The sequence below is a fragment of the Plodia interpunctella genome, chromosome 11 (genome assembly GCF_027563975.2).
Source record: "Plodia interpunctella isolate USDA-ARS_2022_Savannah chromosome 11, ilPloInte3.2, whole genome shotgun sequence".
Taxonomy (NCBI): domain Eukaryota; kingdom Metazoa; phylum Arthropoda; class Insecta; order Lepidoptera; family Pyralidae; genus Plodia; species Plodia interpunctella.
This window is the reverse complement of record NC_071304.1, coordinates 8,213,598-8,236,260: the sequence shown is the minus strand read 5'-3', so window position 1 is coordinate 8,236,260 and position 22,663 is coordinate 8,213,598. Positions and strand designations below refer to the sequence as shown.

Below are 22,663 nucleotides of genomic sequence, written 5' to 3'. Positions count from 1 at the left end.
ATATTATGGTTTTACTCAAGCAAGGAATGGGCCCATAGACAAAAGAAAATGAATGGGCCGCTAGTATGTAATTATCATAAATTAATACTCTTACTAATATTATAAATGCGATAGTTTAATATAAGGAGGATTTGTGTGTGTGGATTTTTATTACTCAATTACGTCAAATCTACTGACTGGACGGATAATGACGATTTTTTTATCAAGGGTTATACGTACTATATGTATTCTATAGTAAATTTTATCAAGAAATTCTTACGGGAACGAAGCGCCTGTGTAAGTTGAAAACATATGAAAAACTTTATTTACCCTAAACTTAAATACTTACTTTAAATAGCTATAACTGCTGGGAAAAGCATCCCTATTCGCATTTTTAGAATTGTAATTAATATTTAAATTTATTCGTTATTAATATTTCTTGGGGAGCGGAAAAAATCTGCTGCAAAATATTAAGATTCTGTCCGAGATATCGACAGCGTTTTCAAAATCGCATAATCCCTCAAATGGGTTGTGAGAAAAATAAAAAAATCATATTTATAAATCAAAAATATTTATTTATCTATTTATAGTTGTACAAAAGTAGAAACGTAATTATCTACATGCGAAGTTATTAGTTGTGGTGACTGTCACAGAATTTAAGATATATGATGTATAAGATGAAAAATGAAACATCAAAATTATAAGATTTATTTAAGGTTAACATTAATAACACACATTACCGCCTAATATTTTGTATCATATTAAGTTTCAAATGGTAATAATATAGATACGTATAATAATATTATTATTATTATATAGTTGTCAATTGACAACAAGTTTCGTTGTGGTTTTCGTAGTGTTTCGTTTGTTATACATTTTTAAATATTTAGTAAAATTTTCATTTTTGTAACATTTACTGATATAAGTAAATGCAACAGGGAACTACTTGAAGATGGACCCGAAAAAAAAAGTACTCGAAACATAAATACTTAGAAATGTATGTACACACTACCATGTTTTTTATTTATTTCATCCCAGCCAGTATATTACCTTTAACTTTAAAGTTAATTATGACCAAAATAAGTTAACTAATAAAGACCTACTTATAAGTACACTTAGTTTCAATCAAGGTTACAAGCACTGCTGTTGATCGAAGTACATTGCGTAGATTTAATGTTAGCTTTGTATCAACGCGAGAAAAAACCATCAATGTACACGCCACGATGCACACATTGTAGTTCAAATTCGATTATTCAAGCATGTATTTCGTTTGTAAAAAAAGAGTATATATTACTTTAAAATACTTAGATATTCCTAAAGAAGCCTAATTTTGCAACCAATTGCAGTATGTATGTTGCTTAGTTCTTCTGTGTTATGTATTCCATCACGTTGAAACTAACGTTTACTTTTTATTTTGTTTTTCCATCGCTCCCATTTGGAAGCGAAATACAAAACAAGTAATTGCAAGCTATTGTCCTTGGGCACAGATTGCAAAATTAAATCAAGGGATCTCTTCTCACGGACAATATTTATACGAATAGAATCTCAATTCTCATTTAGTCTTCTATCCAGTTGGTGGTAGAGTTTCACGGCCCCTTCCCTCTCCCTTCTCCTATCCCTTACGGTATACATCGTCAACAATGAGCGCGTTGGCTTAAGACAAAATTAAGCAATGTATATCGATGGTTGCAACATCGGCCTAACGTATAGATAGGTTGAGGCAGTTGGACGTTTTTAGACAAGCGCGTCAAGAGCAAGGCAGCGCTACGCAGCGCAATGAGTGATATCAATACAAATAATAATGTATGTATTTTCTTGTGGCAGATATTTTCGCCGTAAGCAGTGTCGCCTCAAAGTCATAACATATGTAATCGCTCACATAAGATTTATAAATGCTGATCGTATACCTACTTATTACATTTAAATTCGTAACCGCAGTCTTAAAAATAATTCTAAGCACCTAGTTTACTTACATTAAAGGCGAAGCGATATTTACAATAATTTATAGGCATTGTAATCGTCAATTACGTTTTAAATTATAATAAATATAATGTCACTGTTTATGAGTTTTATAGTTAATTTAAAAGTGCTATTCTAGAGTGTATATGACAAAGATATTAGTAACTAGGTATTTAATTATTGAAAATTCGGAATGCACGAAATTTTAAGATTAGTGTGATTTAGTGATGTGGTCATGTAAGTATTGTAATAAAATGTTTTTTTTAGTAAATTTTCGGTTTAGCAGGGTACAATGTGATAAGTTTTAAATGTTTAGAAGATCAAGGATCATCCAATTCTTCCACGAAAATTGTATTTTATTCATTGTTGCATGTACTCGTTTGATTATTAAAATGAAATATTATCTACTCATGTGAATAGTATGTAAAACAACATTTATATAAATTGATTTAGGAACTGATTTGGATGGTTTTGTATGTTGTCAAAAGTTACATTGTTATAAATTAAATAAATAGCTGGCTTTTTTTTTTTAAATGACAAATTACATAGGCTTAAGAACAAGTTTCCCTACAAAAATTGTACGATTACTTAATGCTAACAAATAAATAAATTACGGGAGTAGTCTATGATACTCCGCGGTTTTCTTGTTCTTCTCAATGATGTAGAACGACTTGGGTTTCCCGTTGCCGGAATAGTATTTTCTGAAGGATGTCTTCTTCGCGGGCACGTAGTACGCCAAGCCGTCCAAGGCGTTTGGATGGCCGTTTATGCCTTTAGGCCAGGTTGGTGTGCTTTCTACATCGACGACGTCGTCGTCAAATCTCGCTTGAGGTCTGTTCTTGGCGAGTTTTCGTAGTACGGGAATATTCCAGTGGTAGACTCTGGCTGGTTTTCCATTTCCAGTCATCTGTAAGGGTAGCGTTCTGGCAGCGGCAGGCGCGGGTTCAGGGTTGTTGTAATAGCTTGTGTTTGGAGGTAATTTGATAACGAACATTCTAGAATCTCCCGTGGCGTGCCTGCGTCCCTGTTCAGCTAATCGTTTGCGGTGGTGAGCCGCGGGTATCCTCAGCTTCTTGAGGCCGAGTGAAGCTAGAAGGTCGTGGGTTGTGGGGTCTTTCTTGCTGTCTTGTATTTCATTGCCGCCGCCCGAGGGCGCGGACAGTGTGACAGTGACAGCTGTCAGCAGAGCGATCGTTCTGGAATTAAAGACAAGGATCCTTTTATTGAATGTGTAACGTGAATTATTTTGGTGTACTATACACCAAAATACTATTGACTATTGAACAATTATTGTTGGCATATATTTATTGTTGGCATTTTGGATGCCTGTACTGTATCGACCATTAAGTCTATATATACAACTTTTTTATTCTTTTTATAGTCGTATTTTCCAAAAATATTTTTTTAACAAATTTCAGAGTTTAGGGCGTATAAAGTACCAAATAAATGCATTAAATAGACAAGTCAAGGACAGTCATCTTACAAATATGTGTAGAATTTCTCAAACCTTTCAATGTCTGTCTCGGCCAGTGCATTGACATCGGCTTGTTTGTTCACCATGAGACTTGAATGGTCAAATAGTGGCTCTAAACACAGTTCTATGTTAGTGCCCTTTGTTGGATTAGGTATAAAAATATACATTTAACACACACAGTGCAACTTTTATGCTTATGAGGTAAGTTATAAAAGTACATTTATATTTATTGGGTAACAAAAATAATATAATAAATTAGTTCGAGTCTCCTTTGCGAAAAACTTTAGACTAGGATCCTCCGCTTTTTTAACTCCTAACATTTACCACATAACACGAGTGGAACTAAATCTATTTAAATTAATTAGCTGGCTTTGAATTGCTTTGCATGGCTCTCAAAATACGCCCTTAGTCAATATTTTTATAAGCTTTTATTTCACTTGCAATGCAACTATGTATGTCCCTATGTCTAAACGGATGGAATCTTACAACTCCAATTTGAAGAACATATCTTTAATCGATTGAGCTGACATTTTGTTCAAACGTTTAGTTGGATGATAATGTATTATTATGATAAGCATGACCTGATGGTGCATTCAGGAACTGTTCCAGACGTGGGAACTACTTAACGGTAAACCGTTTCAGTACTCTGAACGGACATGATTCTTTGACACACATTGAATGCAATGAGACCTCTCTGACAACAATAAATGTTTGTGTCAAAATGGTTTTTTTTTGTAAAAAACTTATTATCAAGGTTGTCTTATGCCTATATTTGGTTTGTACTGCAATGCAGCTGATTTGGTTTATAGACAACGATTGTTTTCAGTTTTCAACAGTCAGTAATTTCAAAATATGGACAAAACCCTGTCACTATAATCTATAGAGGTAATCTGCAAGGTAACTGTCCGCACTTAGCCGTCCTTAGTCCGCATTAGAGAATCATAAGTTTTAAATCATCGAATGATTTAAAACTTATATTTCTCTAATTTTATTGAAAAAAAAAATCAATATCTCCCGTAAAAACTTAGCGACCAGAACTGATGTAAATAGATTGCTTTTCGCATCTCGCCATTTATTGAACTGAGTTGTTCTGTTTCAGCCGGCTGAACACGATACAATTAGACTTGGAAATTAGGATTGTTTTTGAAACACGCTAGATACATTTATAATTTACAAGTTTTTGCCCGCGGCTTCGCCCGCGTGTATTTCTCACGGAAACAGTTAGGTAGGGTACCTGTCCTTCTCCGTATTTCAAATAAATTCTGTGTTTATTTTTAAAATTAATATTTTATTTATTTATTTCATTTTAACATATTCAAGGAGAACCAACAGCTTGCTTGCAATCTTAAAAACTAGATATATATATCAATTGGTTACAAGGAGCCAATTATAGGTTCCCGCTGGTAATTACAGAAGTACTTAGATAAAAACGAATTTAGAGCATCATGCAATACAGTAGACCATACACATAATCAAGATATAAACACTATAAAACTACAACTTAATTTTGAAAGAATTGCCGCGTTAAATATAAATATAATTTACTAAACTTCTCATTCATATCATACCATTCATAAGACAGTATATTTTACCTCGTCTCGATGTGATGACATGATCTACTCTTTCTTTTTTCAATATAGGATAAAACATACTTTAAAAATGTTTTTTGTATCGTTTTGTCAATTTCAGTGACAAAACATTTAGCTTAAAACAGTCATCAACTTTTTTATGAATCAGAGAAACAGCCGTTATTCATAAAACAGTTAAAACATGCTTTCAGCTGAATTATGTTTTGTCACTATAGCACTTTAAAACATTTGAAATTGGCAGAAAGGGACAAAACATATTTTAGCTTAAAGTATGCTTTAACTTTTTTATGAATAACAGGGATAGTCTCTCAACATTTTGCTCAATGTTTAGACAAGAATTAGCATAGACTTCGTTATGCGTTTGTGTGGAATACCGACACAGTCATATAGTATCTTCTACAATGGATTCTGAAGGTTTTCCTAACGGTTTGTTGGAATGGAAACATTTAACTATGGGTTTATTTTTGCTGTGGTATTCGGCCTTACGGTATTAAGTATGTATGCGGCTGGATTTTGTATGTTTGTAAGTTACGACCATCATAGACAAATGTATGTAATTGTTTATTTCGCTTTTTATTTAGTCCGTGCTAAACAAAAAGTTGTTTTTTTTTTTCACTACTTTGAATTTCATGTCATGTTTATATTATGTGTTGCGTAATTTTAAGATCTAAATATACATAGGGACAGACAGACAGCGGGAAGTTGTTTTATACTATGTAATGATAATAATAGTGAAGTACGCGATTCACGTAGGATTTGGTCGAAACTCTATTAGTGAATGACGCTTTATAAAGTAGGTGGCGCAACTGTGCATGACAACTTAAATATTTTTTTAGATAATTACGTGGGTAACACCGCGGGGTGTAGCTAGTTTATTTAATAGACTATATTTTATTGTTGTTAGTACTTTTATTCATCTATTGTGCTCGCATCTTTATAGTAGTTTTTTGCGTTTTTCTCTCTCAGTATTGCGTATTCCCGGTTTCATTCGGAGATATGAAGCCGCAAAGCCTTTGGTCAGCATAAAAATAAATAGACTAGTGTACTGCTATGCACAAATAATTGAATTTTGTTAGTCACCCTGCATCGCACATTCACCACGCAAGACTCAGCATAGTGCAGCGGTCGAGTCTGGCCCTAACTCAATTCACAATTTCATAAATTCTTGCGAAGATATCGCTGACATATTAGGCCCTGTCACTAAGGAAATAAAGACGTTGCGCATATCTGCATAATTTATCTAACCAAGCTATGTCCTTTACTGAGAAATTCGAAACAATAGCAATGCATGACATGTAATATGTATATTTTATAGTGAATTATGACACGGCACTGACATATCTACTCTAAGGTTTTGCTCTTTATTATACCGAGATTTTGGTAGATTTATGCGGAATGCGGAATGACTTTCTTTCATTTCTGTTCTTCCTTATGAATCAAGTAGTAAAAGTATTAAAGACTGTGCCGACTATGGTAATGTAAATTTTATGAATAATTAATTTTGGAAATGATTCCTTCCACAAGAAAATTGATTTAGTATTGTAATGACAGATATATATATATGCTAAATATAATCTTCGCTAAATCTTGTCGATTTTACACGGTTTAAACTAAAAATAAAAATTTTAGGTACGTCTGCAATTATCCATAAATAGATACAATAAAAACCAATGAAGTTGATCAAAGTCACTTCAAAAATAAGCTTATTTCTTTCTTATCGAGTGTGTTTTTGCTACAACTGGTGTCAGATTATATTCAAGTCACTAAAAGGCATCTGGCATGCTGATATTTAGTGGCAATCAGTCACATACACACTACTTACTGAACTAAACTGTCAGTCAGTGTGCAGAAAAAGCAAAAAATACTATAGAGAAAACGTGGAACGATCTGAGTGCTTACTATCACCTCGTAATGCGATCCACTTTTTGACCTAAACTGAACTGCATCCGCAAATCTGCATCAAGTGAATGTTTAATACTAACGCGTTTATTTTCATGTTCCTAAATTGACATCCATTGGATTCGATCCAAGTTGATGGTAGGCCAGTAACTGTGAGAAAATCAATAGTAATTAATACTAGATTGATACTAGAAACTGCTTTATAAAAAATATATTATCTTAGTTATCGCCATTACGTCTAGTCAAGAGGCCATGTCTGTTGATGCGTTTAGTATTCTGTACACTCAATGCATCAACGGACACTTTCTTGCATATAGTTGCATATCGTACGTTTACTCAGAAGTCATAATTCTAAATTAGGCTACCGAGGTGTAGATAAAATATACGTGAGACGATTGCGTGAAACTGTCAATGGTACAAGAAAGCAACGCATGCAATTAGATAGTCTTTTATGGAACACTAGTGCGCCTCAGGCTGGGTTTGCGTGAGAAATTCGTAATGTAAATTATGTACCCTATGCAACTGCAGTTTTCATAGACCACCAATTGCTCACGATGAAGGAAAATATCTTGAGAAAACCTGCACATCGGTTGACATTTGCCGCGTGATATCGTAAAAGCTAGTCGTAAAAGCCATGGTATGTCTCAATAATGGTAATATGGTATGGTCTCAATAAGAAAGAACGAAGAAAGCTGAAATTTGGTATGTAGGATTCATGGGGAGTATAAGCAGCAAGAACGGGTATCGGAACTTTACACGCGTACGAAGTTGCCGGCAAGGCTAGTTAGAAATAAGACTTTACTATCCTAGTAATATTTTATTAGGGTCGTAGAATAATGGTAGGAATTAACGAGGTTACTTAATAAATATAATTAAGTAATTCATTTATCATTTTAATATCACGGAATTTATATTACCAATCTGCATAACACGAAGTTTCCTCTCGACACTATTTCCTCTATGAAAGGACAATCATGGCACATGTTTAATTAATATATAACGGTGCTTGGTGTGCCATTTACGAGTTCTAGTCACATCAACGCTGGTGGTTCCTAACCTAGGTGAGCGACTGAACGCTGCACGACGCCATGCGGCTTGTTTGAGTGATTGTTAGTCGTAGTGGAAGTCATAACCTTTATATATGTTAATGTTATTTATATTGTGTGTATGAATAAATAAATATATCCTTCCCTATGGCACAGATTATATAATACATAATACTTCTAATACCTAAGTAATTACTTTTTGTACGTCTTGTGAAATGCAATTTTGGGATGACAAGACATTGAGATCACACACAACTCGTGTGTGATCTCAATGCGCGTCGCATGTAAATGCGGGGTTCGAGAGGGGAAATTTTAATACCTAATAGTTTAATATTTTTAACAAGTATACAGTATAAGATACACTTAATGTTGTTGTTCGTCCAGAAAGCCAGTTAGTAATAAAATTGAAAGCAGCATGTATTACGCGTAGTATAAATTCCAGCACCATACTAACATGTCAATTTTAATTAAAATCTCAGGTTTAGCGCGCTAATGTAGCCAATTACCAGCGGCGTAGCTATGCTGTCATAGGCACAGGTGCATACAATATTTGGAGCCCCGCCACAACTAAGCTCTTGAACTGTTTTGCGGATACTAAACGAGTCGCAAAAGAAGTTTAATTGTTTTGCACGTCTATACACGATACTGGACAGTAAAGGATTGAAGAAGGTTTGTGTGCGCTTTTTGCAAGGTTTTATTTAGTTTCACATGTCCCGTTTGTCTGTCTGTCTGTAATGTAATCAAATTTTGTGAGTTGTTCATCTAGTTCTACAAAGCTGTACTGGAAACTGAAAAGACGTGAAACTTTCACGTCTTTTCAGTTTTCATACCTAGTTGTAATACTACCATATTTCTGTGTACCCTGAATCAGCTTCCAATGAGGAAACTCCTCAACGGTTTACTGCACGTTTACGATTTATTCACGCGTTGAATAAAACATGAAATCTCTCTGTCAACGACAAACGACACGTCGACGATGAAGCTGGTGTTGAAAACACGTCGCCAGCCCCATTTCCATACAAAAAAGTACACAAGCGCGCGTTATGCTCTAACTAAAACGATGAGTGTGCGACGGAAATTCGTGGTTCGAAGCCTCCTAAGCTTGAGCGGCCCCGGTGCTCGTCCGTCTAGCCCTACAATAGCTACGCCACTACCAATTACCTGGTCGTACGACACAGCTCGACCAGCTGCGTAATGATGGCATTGCTGCTGTAATCAGTGCTTTCTATGTTAGTGGCTTAATTCCATGGCTTTCCACGTGTTTGGCGACCTACGTGGCTGGTACTGTCTACAGCACATCAGCCTGAAAAGTTATGGCAAATTTGCATAACAGCAAATTTGAAGCGGCTTTGAAGTCATGAAGGCCGTAAGATAACTTGACATGTTGATATATAGTTGATAGTAATAGAACCTGATATATATATATTATAGAATTATAGAATATAGTATCATTGAGTTAGTATCCCATAATACAAGTTTCGAACTTATTTTGGGGCTAGGTCAATCTGTGTGATTTGTCCTTATATAAATATATATTTATTTATTATTTTTAAATCTCTTAGGAAAATAACCTAAGCAGTTAGCTAGTATTACTATTTAAAAACTGCGGATATTCCATTTACTTGTTAATTTTGTTGTTGGTTTTAAATTTTTTGTTGTTCTTTTATGGAGTCATGTCGCTTACAAATATTTGGGCTAAATATTTGGGCTTGTTTATTTCTCATTTTTTTTTGTTTACCTTTTGTATCAGTCCATGTTGAATAGAGTATAGATGTACGCATTGTTGTTCTAGGTACAAGTATAGATTCTGTACCTTATAGAACTTGCCAGATTAGTATGAATATAGGAGCTTGTTCACGCGGCCTCTCCGGGTGGTCTAATACTCAAAGATTATAAATCATTATCAATTAAGTGTGTCAAAGCTCACAAAAACCCAGGGCTTCCTCGATGCGAATGTTTTACTAACAAAGTGCGGACGTGTCGGACATTTCTATCGGGAGCTTTTTCTATCGAAAGCTCGTTTGGAAAACACGGAATGGGATGTCTGTGCGCTTTATAGTCTGTGAAAGCAAATACATCGTTAGGTAGGCAAGTATCATGGCGCAGTGCTTGCCCCTGAACCGAGAGGTCCCGGGTTCGATCCCCAGTCGGGTCATGATGGAAAATGATCTTTTTCTGATTGGCCCGGGTCTTGGATGTTTTTCTATATATGTATTTGTTATAAAATATAGTATCGTTGAGTTAGTATCCCGTAACACAAGTCTCGAACTTACTTTGGGGCTAGCTCAATCTGTGTGATTTGTCCTAATATTTATTAATTTATTTGTGGTTGTATGATAAAAAATAATTTTCCTTTTTCCATATAAAGCAATTAAAAAAAAATGGATAGTCAATACCTGCATTAATCACGGTTAGTGATGTCCCGTCGTCAAATTATCTGTTCGTGAAAACTTCTTTAAAATTTGTCGAAAATTATCTAAAGCAATTTCGTTTTAAATAACGACATGTCGCAAAAGCACGACAGTTAGATTTTTAATTAATTTTGATAAAAAATAAAAAATATTCTAGAGAATAAAATATAAGTACAGTCTGTCAAGAAAGTGAAGACGGATTTTCAACGAACTATATTTTATTGGCATTGCAATACCAAATACTTACAATGTTTATTGATACCATTTCCATAATTTTATGTCGTCACTTTCTTGTCAAACTGCTGAATATTTTTCTACAAAAATGTTTCGAGAAAGTGACAAAGTGTGTTCATTACTGTCAACAAAGTGGGTTAAGTCAGTGTAACAATATGTTTTTGTGATTTGATCATTAAATGGTCATCATACTGAGAAGTCATCAGCGATACTGCGCTTGATATATTTCATAGGTTTTATGATAAATGTTTAACCTTTACATTAATACCCATTTTTATTTAGACGTAAACACTGATGCTTTAAATTGGAACATAGATTTATAATTCTATAAGTACTGATGACTCCAAATCTCTTCTTTGTTTGTAATAACTTTATTGAACGAAAGTCCATAATAAATAATATATAAAAGATACACAACGGCTGACTTATTCCATGTAACGGTGTCTTATTTAGGGTTTCGTCAAAGTAATTAAAAATAGAACCCGATTGTAGGATCACTTGATTGTCCGTCTGTCAAGACCTTTATCTCAATAAGTGCGTATAGTAAATTAATAATATCTATCCGTATTACAGTTTTTTCTCCTAAGTCATACAAAGAAGGATTTAAATCAAAATTATATGGTTTTCTATAAATGTAATCCACGAGAAAAGGTACCTTATAAAGTGAAGTCATTTAATACGTTGCACTAGCTTATTTTTATGAAAATTTGATCGTTGTTGATAAACAAAAAGAAAAAAAAAACGTCTTGAGCGACTGCTCTCCATAAGGTACCTTTTGTCGTGCATCGTAACATATACATATACATCAGTTTCACTTGCTCAGTTACTAGTTCTACTACCCTAACTAGATTATTAGACTGGGTACTTGATATATATACAAGAAAAATGGACCTAACTAGGTCATATTTCAATTTGTATTAAAATTGTACGTATTTATTACCATAAGCCGCAATTAGAGAGCGGCCGTGTGAAAGATCTCGTAGAGATACCAGCAATAATGAAGTGAAACATTAAACTGAACGTGTACATTCATTATGCATATGAAATAACTGTTTTGTTAAATGTTTCGTTTCAATAACACAAATTAAAAATGAACGGATTAAGCAAGAATTTCTGAATAATATTCGTGTTTCCTTTGCGCATCGGGGCTTCAGTCCTGTGTGATTTCGGGATAAAAAGTACCCTATGTGTTATTCCAGGTTATATTCTATCCGTGTACCAAATTTCATAACAATCCGTTCAGTAAATTTTGCGTGAAAGAGTAACAAACACACACATGCATCCTCACAAACTTTCGCATTTATATTACCTATAAATGCGAAAGTTTATGCATTTTTGCATTTATGCATCGTTCCTGTGAGAATTTCGGGATTAAAATTCTCTATGTTATGTGGGTTAGGTTAGAATTTTAGAATTCTAGGATATGTTCTACTCATGTTTAGTCAATATTCGTCCAGTAGATTTAGCGTGAATAACTTTCTTATTCCAAACTTTTTTATTTTTATTGATATAGGATTAGAACTTTGAATTAAGTACAAAAAATTAGCTATTCAATGTTATCTCCATTTCCGATTTGTCGATGTAAAGGATAATAATAAAAGACAAGTTACATACTTAGGTATACATTATAGTAGCTTCTATGAAAAACACTGACACTATTCACCGCAAGTAGGTAATATGTATTTATCCAAGTCACAAGAATCCAAGATAAATAACGTAGTAAAAACCCTAATAGGCAGAAAATATATATTCATGAGAACAAATGTGTCCTAAAGACCTGGGGCAGTGGATAACATGGTTGACATGCCACCTCATTACGCTGCAGCCAGCTATCTTGGCAATGGGAACCGAAGATCAGACGTAAATAAATGTCTAACTAACGTTAGGTTAGGGGCTAGGGATGCCACACAGAATTTAAAATAAATTTATAATAATTTATATTTTCTAAGTGTTGCCTGAACAAAGTTAATAAGACAAGCTATTTGTACACAAGATATGTGGAATATTATTTGGTATTGAAGTTTTATTATGTGCGTTTGTATTGTATTTCAAGTTTTAGAAATGATAGTGGTTTATTATTCAGTTAAAATTGGACGTCCGCCTGTGATCCAAAGGTCCCAGGTTCAAAACTCGTGCCTTGAGTTTAATTAAAGCATATGTTTTTTGTATTTTATTGACTTAATATTTTTGGGCTGCAATTCGACCAAATGCGCTCTGCGAAACTAACCAAAGCTAACTTTTGAACAACTTATAGAATTTCGTTATTCACACAACATAGTATTGGTCGAGTGCAGCCCTTTATGTGTGGACTTTATGAGTAATGACTAATTTATTCAATTCTACTCTATCTTGACCAAGCCCGTATCAACACAGACTATGTAACAGTGCTTTGTATCGATGAATCGACGTGAGCCTAGCGACCTCATTCTATCGAATGCATAATTCGTACACGAGTAAATCACGATACTAATTCCCGTTCTCACATACGCTCAGCACAGGCTTCTGCCTAGGGCTACGGGCCGTGTAGACGGGCCCTTAATTGTCATAGTCATATGTCATATGTGTAGATCATAATATACTCAAAAATAAACTTCAACATTATGGTGTCACTGGCGCGGCTCTTAGTGTTCTTTCGTCTTACCTAGATAATAGAACACAGAGAGTAGAAATTAACAAAACAATTTCCGATAGTGCACCTGTTCACATAGGCGTACCTCAAGGCTCCATTATCGGTCCCTTTTTATTTTTGATTTATATTAACGACCTCCCATGCCTTGCCCAACATTTATGCGAAGTAGTTCTATTTGCAGACGATACATCCTTATTATTTAAAGTCGATAGAAAAAGTGAAAACTATAACTTTATAAGTAATAGCATGTCGGTAGTGCTTAACTGGTTTACAACCAACAACTTAGCTCTAAATACAGAGAAGACAAAATGTATTAAATTTTCTCTCTTAAATAACTCGCACAATGTTATACCTTTAACAGTAAATGGTAAAGCTCTGGAATGGGTACATAGTACTAAATTCCTGGGCATTACTGTGGACGACAAATTAAAGTGGGATAAACATATTGAAATCACGGCCAAAAAACTTAGTACGGCAGCTTTTGCAGTGAGAAGGATCAGACAGTGTACGAACATAGATACAGCTAGACTTGTGTATTTCAGCTACTTTCATAGCATTATGTCCTACGGACTATTAGTTTGGGGTAATGCAGCTGACATAGGAAAAATTTTTGTATTACAGAAAAGAGCTATCCGTTTTATTTATGGGTTAAAACCTCGAGATTCTCTTCAAGAACTCTTCAAATCAATTAACATCCTCACTGTGGTATGTCAGTATATCTTTGATGTGCTTATTTTTGTCAAATCAAATTTACATTTATATAAAAAATTAAACGAAGTAAATAGTGTAAACACTAGAAATAAGCACAAACTTTGTATGAATAGATTCAGGCTTAAAAAGGTTCGGCGGTCTTTCGTGGGTCAAAGTGTAAAATTATTCAATAAACTCCCTGCAGAGGCTATTAATCTGCCAATGAAAAATTTTAAAATTTATGTTAAGAAAAATTTAATGGATAAAGCGTATTACACAATTAACGCCTATTTGACTGATAAAAACGCTTGGATCCTCCCGACAACTTTGCCACTCCACACATGATCTCCTAATTTTTATTTTACTGTTTTTTATTATTTTATTCACAATTTTGAATTTTGTTATAATAATTCGTATGGCATTTAAATTTTATTTGTAAAACATGTACGTGATTTGTGATCTTCAAGTGTCTGAATTATACTTCTATTTCGACGAATAAGAATTGTAATTATGAAGTCATGGGAATCGAGTGTGTCATGCTCACTCAAATGGTCAATCTGGTGGTGGCGTCGTGGGCCGGGTCGTGAGGTTCCCTCTATTATGGTTGAGCTACGCGATGGCTGTCCCATGCGTCAACTCGTGAACGGGTGCTGCCAGAGGGAACTGGTCATCTCGTTTCTCATATATTTTCATGTAAGTTAATTGTGTTTCACATCGATATATATATATATATATATATATATATATATATATATTATAATCAGCACTCGGATCACAATCATAACCTGTTTTGATATACCTTTTGACTATGTACATTATGTACTTTTATATATTATTAGAAAGAAAAGAAAAAAAAATTTTTTTGTAAGAAACAATAATGGTAAGCCGATCTGGCATGATAGGGACCAACACTGTTCAAATGAGTTTCTTTCGGCATTTCTTCTCAGCAGTGGTCGTTCCGAAATGCCAGTAGTTTCTAGCTTGTGAGAAATAACTATAAATTTAAAGATTGACGAGAAAAAGTGCCTGTGAAGGTCTAATTTCTGAATAAATGATTTGAATTTGAATTTTGAATTTGAATTTGAATAGATTAAAGATTACTCTGAGCTTGTTCAACGTGAAGCGATCTGATTTTTGAACGAAAATACTTTCATTTAAAAAAAGAACAGAAATAGGAAATAATAATATTGTATTAGATTTGATAATGAACAGTCATATATTTTTGTAAGTCGAAGGTTTTTACGTCTTTCACAATTAAAACGCATACCTCCTTAACAGCTTAGTCTTTTTCCTCCACATAAATGGGAGAAGGGTCAAGAAAATTGCAAGCAAGGCCTGATTGCAAGCAAGGCATGAATTCTACTCGACATGCGCTCATCTACATACATATATCTAAAATTTCAAACCAAATTTTGATTCCAGATTATTTTTTTGTCTAAAATAAAAAAAATAAACACTGGCTGAAAGTAATGTTACCTTTGCCATTCATAATACCTATTGAAGTTTAAAAAATCGTTGGTTTCAGAAGTATTTTACCTCCTAACATTAAAGCAAAGTAAAATAACATTTGTACCTAAGCATTTCTGGCATGATCGGGACCAACACTGTTGAATGAGATTCTATCGGCATTTCTTCTCAGCAGTAGTCATTCCGAAATGCTAGTAGTTTGTAGCTTTGGAAAATATCATTTAAATTAGAATATGACGTGAAAAAGTGCCTGTAGAGGCCTAATTTCTGAATAAATGATTTGATTTTGAAAAAACATTGGCCGAAATTAAAAACTTTCCTCTGCTGTTAATTTTCGAACCAGCATTCCACTTGCCCAATGTGAACTAGGTCTGACTGACCGCATGACCTCCACCCGCGTGCGGTCATCGCACTAGCAGCGCCTGCGCAATGTCGCCCGCGTTTTGTTAACGCTTGACCTGACGATTGGAATTTCGAACGACCTTATTGTTTTGAGATGTTAGCCCACTCGGATTTAAAAGGACTTGTTTATGTGAAGAGAAATTGTGTACATGAAGGGTGTAACTGTGCAGTATTGTACGGCAAATGTGGTACACGACATATATGGAATTCAAGTTTCCTCATAAGCTCATACGGGATAAAGATGTGATAATGTACCTACTACATCATAAAATTTATCATGTACCTATTTTATTATAAATTGTATGCTAAAGTTATCTTGCTTGCCGCTTAACTTAATATTATTATTAATTTTGCTGTATTACTTACCTGTTTCAATGTTTCCGGTATATAATGGACTTATATAACGGTATATACTTCATAGGGTTTCGTAGCCAAAAGGAAAAAATATGAAACTCTAGATTTCTGATTTTATCAGACTCTCATGTATTCAAATATATTTTTTAAAACAAACAAATACAAAGAGGTTCCTAGAAAACCAATTTTGAGGACTCTGTAGCTGAATGGCGAACATCTTAAATATGTATATAGTAAGCTTTTTTGTATTAATGAAAAACTTAAAGAGCAGTCATACAAAAAAACAGCAATTGCTTCGTGTAACAGCATATTAAATGGAACGCTCCCACGACTGTGCATTTCAAATTAGATAAATCAATAATACAACATAAAAAAATTACAGAACATTCACTGTAGTGGACAACATATGTGAAATGTGCACATATTTTTAGATATCCGTGATGCTTCTGATGAAATAAAAGATTTTGAGGATATCTCAGTGAATGTAGAATATGGATAATTATTAAATACATGGGGTCCACTGTATTTCTTGTCATATCATATATAGGAGATTTGAAAAAAAATGGATGCTAGTGTAATAGCGCTCAAAAAGATTAAAAATGTGGATTAACTAGGATCGTCTTGTTCCCAGAGAATTGAACAGTCAAACAACATTCTATTTAAACACCACAATCTACTACTTTAAAATTCTAATCATCTAATCTTATTTTTTCTCTGCAATGGTCGTTCCAAAATGCTATTAGTTTGTAGCTTTGGTAATTATTTAATTTAGTATAACATATAAGTAGCTGAGTGCTTATCTAAGTACTTGGAATCAGCTGAAAACGGATTTAAATTATAAAAAAATCAAATTCACAAATTAGACATATTTTACGTCAAATTTGAACATTCACTCAAGACCATGGATCCAATTTTGACACTTAAATATATATCATAACCAAGGAATGGTGAGTCTATGTTCTTTTTAATTTGCCTCAATATCAAGGATTGTTTTTACAGCCATTCATTATTTACACAAGCCGTAAGTATGGCTCGGTGTGATGTTAAGGTGAGTTTTAAATCGCAGGTTGCGATTCTTACCTTGGTTATTATCATCGCCTTAATTTCCTTTTTTTTACAATAAAATTCCGGCTGTTACGTTTGTTTCGATTTTGATAGATGTTATTTTTATTTGTAGTCAGTAATTATGAATTATAGTGTACTAAACATTAACGTGCCCTTATTATCGCAGCGAAAAATCCATTCAGGGTAACTTGATATGCCGTCGACTGTGCATCGAGATGATTTATATTAAGCCACGTTCGGACGAAAATGAACATACTCTGTATTCAAAAATTGTGTTTCTTTCGGGTATGGAATTAATTATATAATTTTTAAATAATACCCGACGGTAGTAAGCGATCATTTTAATCTGCCAGCTAGCTATCTTTGGCTCATATCTAAAATTATCTACATAAAGCATTACAAGGGTCATAAATAAAAACGTTGATCATTATAAAAATGTCTGACAACACTAAAAGGTAACATTACTGCAATTATTTATAATTCTAGTGGCCATTTTTCTTAACGCTTGCTGGCGCCGCGGCGTGTCCAGGAATTGCTGGAAGCTATGCCAGTATTCACATTGGTCGAGCGCTAAAGCCAAGTGGAGGAAAATATGCAATTCTATGGCGGCGGAAAACAACCGAGAAAACGATCGGACGGAGAAAAAATGAGAGAGAGAGAGCTAAGGCCGAGTGAGAGTATGATAAACGGAACTAGAAATTATTTATTTCTTATTTATACAGTGTGTTTTAAGAGACTTTACCTATTTTACAAATTAGATACATGTAATTAATTAGTTCACTATAAATACAGGAAATTCAATATATTTAGGCCACTGTAATTGCGACGAACATAAGGGACCTGGTGTTGCTGCAATTAAACGAGGGCACTGTGAAAATTATATACACAATTACATTATACACAGCGAGGGCTTTATTCCCGTGGTAATTTTGTACCTACCATATAATTGGCATTGTATCGTGAGTTGTGAAGGGGAGGCTATTGCCTAGCAGTGGAACACAACATTTAAAAATAGTACCACATGTTCAAGAAAGTTGCATGTGTACAAAAATTCAAAAATTTTAGGTACATTTTCTATGATACACTTTTTGTTTCACCACTCGACTCGCCAATCTACTAGACAAATGTGAACGAACTTTCAATGCACAGAAAAACTGTCTCGTTAATAATAGAGGCACATGAAATATAATCTTGTTATTTAATTATGCATACTCCGGAGATTAATGTAGACGGAATTTAAAATGAAGGCTGTAACTAGATGACTCATCCCTTTTCTTTCTGAAAATAACTTACGTTATTTTGAGGACCATTTTACCAACTAGGAATCCCTTTATCAAGTTCGTAAAATTTAACGAAAATACAACCCCTTTAGTCTGTGATTTTAATGTGGTTTGAAGATTCGAAGTGGAACTGAAATCCAACTGAAACGAATCTTTTAACTTAGTTAATGTAGGTAACATTAAAATTACAAACTAGAGAAGATAAACTTTCTTTTTAATTTAAGAGCAATATATTTTTTTGTCAAATATTTCTAGCCAGCCATAAAATTCGTATTGAAGTATTAGAATGTTTATCGAGGTTAAGAAATTCCAGAATGTTCATATAGATCCACAGAGTTGTGTATAATACTTGTCCAAGTGTATTTATATTTCTGTAGCTGCCATTATTACAGATAAATTAATTAAGACCAGAGACAATGGATGATTTGTGGTGGTATACAGACAACTTCGCGAGATTACTTTCCTTGAATAATTTCATTAAGTGTAAGTATTTTTTTTAACTTTTTATGCATTTCCGTGACCACAGCCCGGTCGATGTCCTCCGCTGTGCGACCGCAAATTTATAGTAAAATTACAAGGAGCTTATACTAATCGACAAATTACAAAAAACTTGAGTTTACTATATTATTTTTATTTTGTTCATTTTATCAAATCCGAGGGCCGATGCCAAATATGAAAATTGAGATATATATGCTTTGTCACTGTTGCACTTTATAATATTTTATTGACAGAACGAGATCAAAACTTACCATATATTTTTTAACTTTTTTATAGGGATAATATGTTCAAAAATAATTATGCCTCGCTTTTAATTTGACATGAAACAAAGTTAGATACTTTTTCTTTGCCAAGAGAGAAACAATATTCAGTAGTATATTAACTTCTAAAAAATACTATTAAGTGCTGTAAATGAGCTCCATTTGGCATGATGATCCTGGTTTAATTCGCATTCTTCTCGGGTATAAATGTTGTAACGACGTGAATTTGTCGTAATTTCCTACCAATTGCAGTTTTTCACCGAACACCGCACGACGACGTCGGCATGTGAATTGTGACCACCGTGAGTCGAGAAACCACGATTTTATATCGATTGTGGTATTTGAATCGTATTCGAATAATTTTGATTTATAGCTTATACGATGGATCCCGCCTGTATACTACACGACTATTTCTATTGATTAGAAAACCGTGACACGGCATTTAATGAAAACTACCTCGAAAATTGAATCGTATGATTATTTAGGTATATACTTACGTATATAATATACGAATATAATTATAAAACTTTATTTATAAAACGGCATTTTTGTATTCGAATATAATTACGTATATAATTACGTAATTACGTATTACGTAATTATGTAATTATATACGTATTAAATTACGTATATATATTCAATTTTCGATGTATTTTTCATTGATTTACATCAATCATACATCACCAATCTTTGTTAATATATGCACATGTGTATATCTACAAATACATCATCATATGGTGATTCCTGCTGAAGTCTAGTCTAATACATTATTAAGTAAAAGTAAAATAAAATAAGTAAAATAAATTTTATTTGTGGTAGTAGATTTTTGATTTGATCATAAACTAATAAAGAAAATCAGTTTTGTTTATGGACAGAACTGCAAATTTGAATTGAGAAATAAGAAACACACTACCTCATAATTTATTCACAGTTTATTTGAAACTATGTCAAATTATGACAAAAATATTTGACGTGTTTGACGCAAATAGTATCAATCTTATCACACGTTAATTAATACCGTATCATACATTTTTCGTTCTCGAAGAGGGGAAAATATTTAGTTAAATAAATCAATTTTATTTCGTTATGAATCAACATAGTTAACAAAACAGTTAAGTCTCCACAATTCTGATAACTACAAACCATACTCAGTAACGAGCAGTCACCAAGCTCCCTTGGTGCGCCGATTTCGAAAAGTGGTTTGACATTTCTGGGCTATACCACTAAGTATCTGTTAACTGTTTTTGCTACTAATATTGCAAAAATAAATATAAATATTTATAATCGAGAGTATCGTATAGTATAAATGCGAAAGTTTGTGAGAATGTGTGTATGTTTGTTACTCTTTCACGCATATATATATAACTTGGAATAGCACATAGATTAACATTTCATATAAACATTAAGCTGGAATTTAACCCAGATGGGTTTAGTTCCAGTTTCACGCCCGTGGCCGACCAAACAGAACAACCGAGTCAAATTCAAATTCAAAGTTCTTTATTCATTGTAGGATGATATACATCACTTATTGACGTCAAAAGCTGCTGAGTCCTGTCAATAGCTGCCTGTGCACCATGGATTTAGTGGTCGTCGAAGTCAGTCAGATTTTATATTAGCAATACCTTCATATTCAACGACCTTTAAGGCTATGAAAATAGTAGTTTTATCTTGAAACAATGTAGTGGGTTGTAAAATTTGTGACGAGATGATTAACTTTATGATGAGGTAACCTTTTCGTAACGTCAACAACACGCATAATGCAGCGAATCGACGACGTACATTGCATGGTTTATATGTGAGCTTGAAAACCAACAACGTACTTTGACTTGCTATCATCATGAACATGAGTGTAGGAGATGGTAGGAGCCATAAAGCTGAACCGAGGCCTCTTTAGTCCTATTTTTATAACTCCATAGTTCAACAATGTATAGTGAAAAGACCATGGAATTAGTAAGTACTCTGTTGTTCGTAGTACCTGCTAATTGGAACCATGGAAAAGCATGGAAAAGACATCGAAAGACATAAATGTCTCGACAAGGTTTTCGCTGGAGTCTCTGCTGTCGAAAAAAAATATTTTCAAAATGACGTTTGGAAGGTTTTAATTTTGATCACCGGGTCAAATATCCTTGTTCGCCTTTAGGTACGGCTAACTGACGGCTGATTGATGATTCTGTCAATAATTTAGTGGAAAATTATCCGTTAATGTCAACAATCGTTCCAAGCATGCACTCGCAATGCACGTTCCCAAACGCACTGAATAAATTACATTTCTCTTTAGCTCGTTTTTGCCCGCAGTTCCAACATTTTTGACGGCATGCAATTGAAACCAACAATTTGACTTGTCTGCGATACTTCTCAAGTAATTAATTAATAAATTTCTCGGATAACAGCGAATGCCGAATTAATTAATTACTTACACTTTTATAAAATCAAAAGATAATATACGAGCAGGGAATAAACGTAATCTAAGTAAACATGTGACAGTGATGGACTAATAAAATATGGATGAATTATTTTTACCGGGAAATATTCGAATGATTTATATTTGGAGAGAAAATATTGCTTGGTTTTGCTTCTTGCGCAGGTTGTGAAATCAAACCAAGGCCCCTGACCGGGAACTGTCTACCCCGCAAGAGATGAAGTTTATATATGAGGATGTGTGAGTGTGTGAGTAAGTTTGGTATAATAATCACCTGGAATAGCTACTTTAGTGAAGAAGAATCTTCTGTGTCACACTAATGTATCAAAGTGTGGCATAGTCCGCACCTATTTTACAGGAAAATTGCCACGGAGGCGACGCTCCAGCAGGGAGAAACTAGTAAATTAAATATTATATTTAAGTATATAATAAGTATTTCTTTTATTAATATACATGTCAACATATCAAGTTCTTATCAATCTGCCATATAAAGAAACGGGGTTAGTATTTTCCGGTTGAAAGGAAGATAATCTTTATTAGCATTTTTGATTGCAAGCTTATTAGATGTTTATGATACATGAGCTTCGTATATGGCGTCCATTAACATTATTGCATAAATTTATAGTTCATGACACTATTGCATGCTATTACTGATTTTGTAAGGATATTTTTGTGCTACGGTTTAATGAATTTGTGTTTTATAATACTTTTATCTCTTCTGCCAAAGATGAGAGTAGATAGAAGCAAAAAAAATGAAATTGGTGTTTTTTTTTTTATATAGGACAGAACCCAGTTTTACAGATAATTGAAAATATGCAAAACTAATAAAAAGTTTATTATTTAGACGTAGATTAAAGTTTATATAAACAAAAATATAGATAGATCAAAAAACCAGTGGCGTGTGGTCCCGCCCTAGAATAGGACCAAATCCTCATAAGTGACACATGCCTTAACAACGTAGGGGTTGACGTCAGACAGGCAGGTGGTTGCAAAAACCATAGCCAAATC

The 22,663-nt window shown here is 33.8% G+C and overlaps 1 protein-coding gene across 1 annotated transcript in view; it reads right to left on the bottom strand.

Annotated features, from left to right (window-relative positions):
- Nucleotides 1-533: 533 nt before the first annotated feature.
- The window catches only part of LOC128673697 (uncharacterized protein), a 50,413-nt gene continuing 28,283 nt past the window's right edge, over nt 534-22,663 (bottom strand). Inside the window, exon 2 of the mRNA XM_053751725.2 lies at nt 534-3,134. Coding sequence (XP_053607700.1) covers nt 2,549-3,134 — 586 coding nt within the window. The 3' untranslated portion in view covers nt 534-2,548. The remainder of the gene's footprint in view (nt 3,135-22,663) is intronic.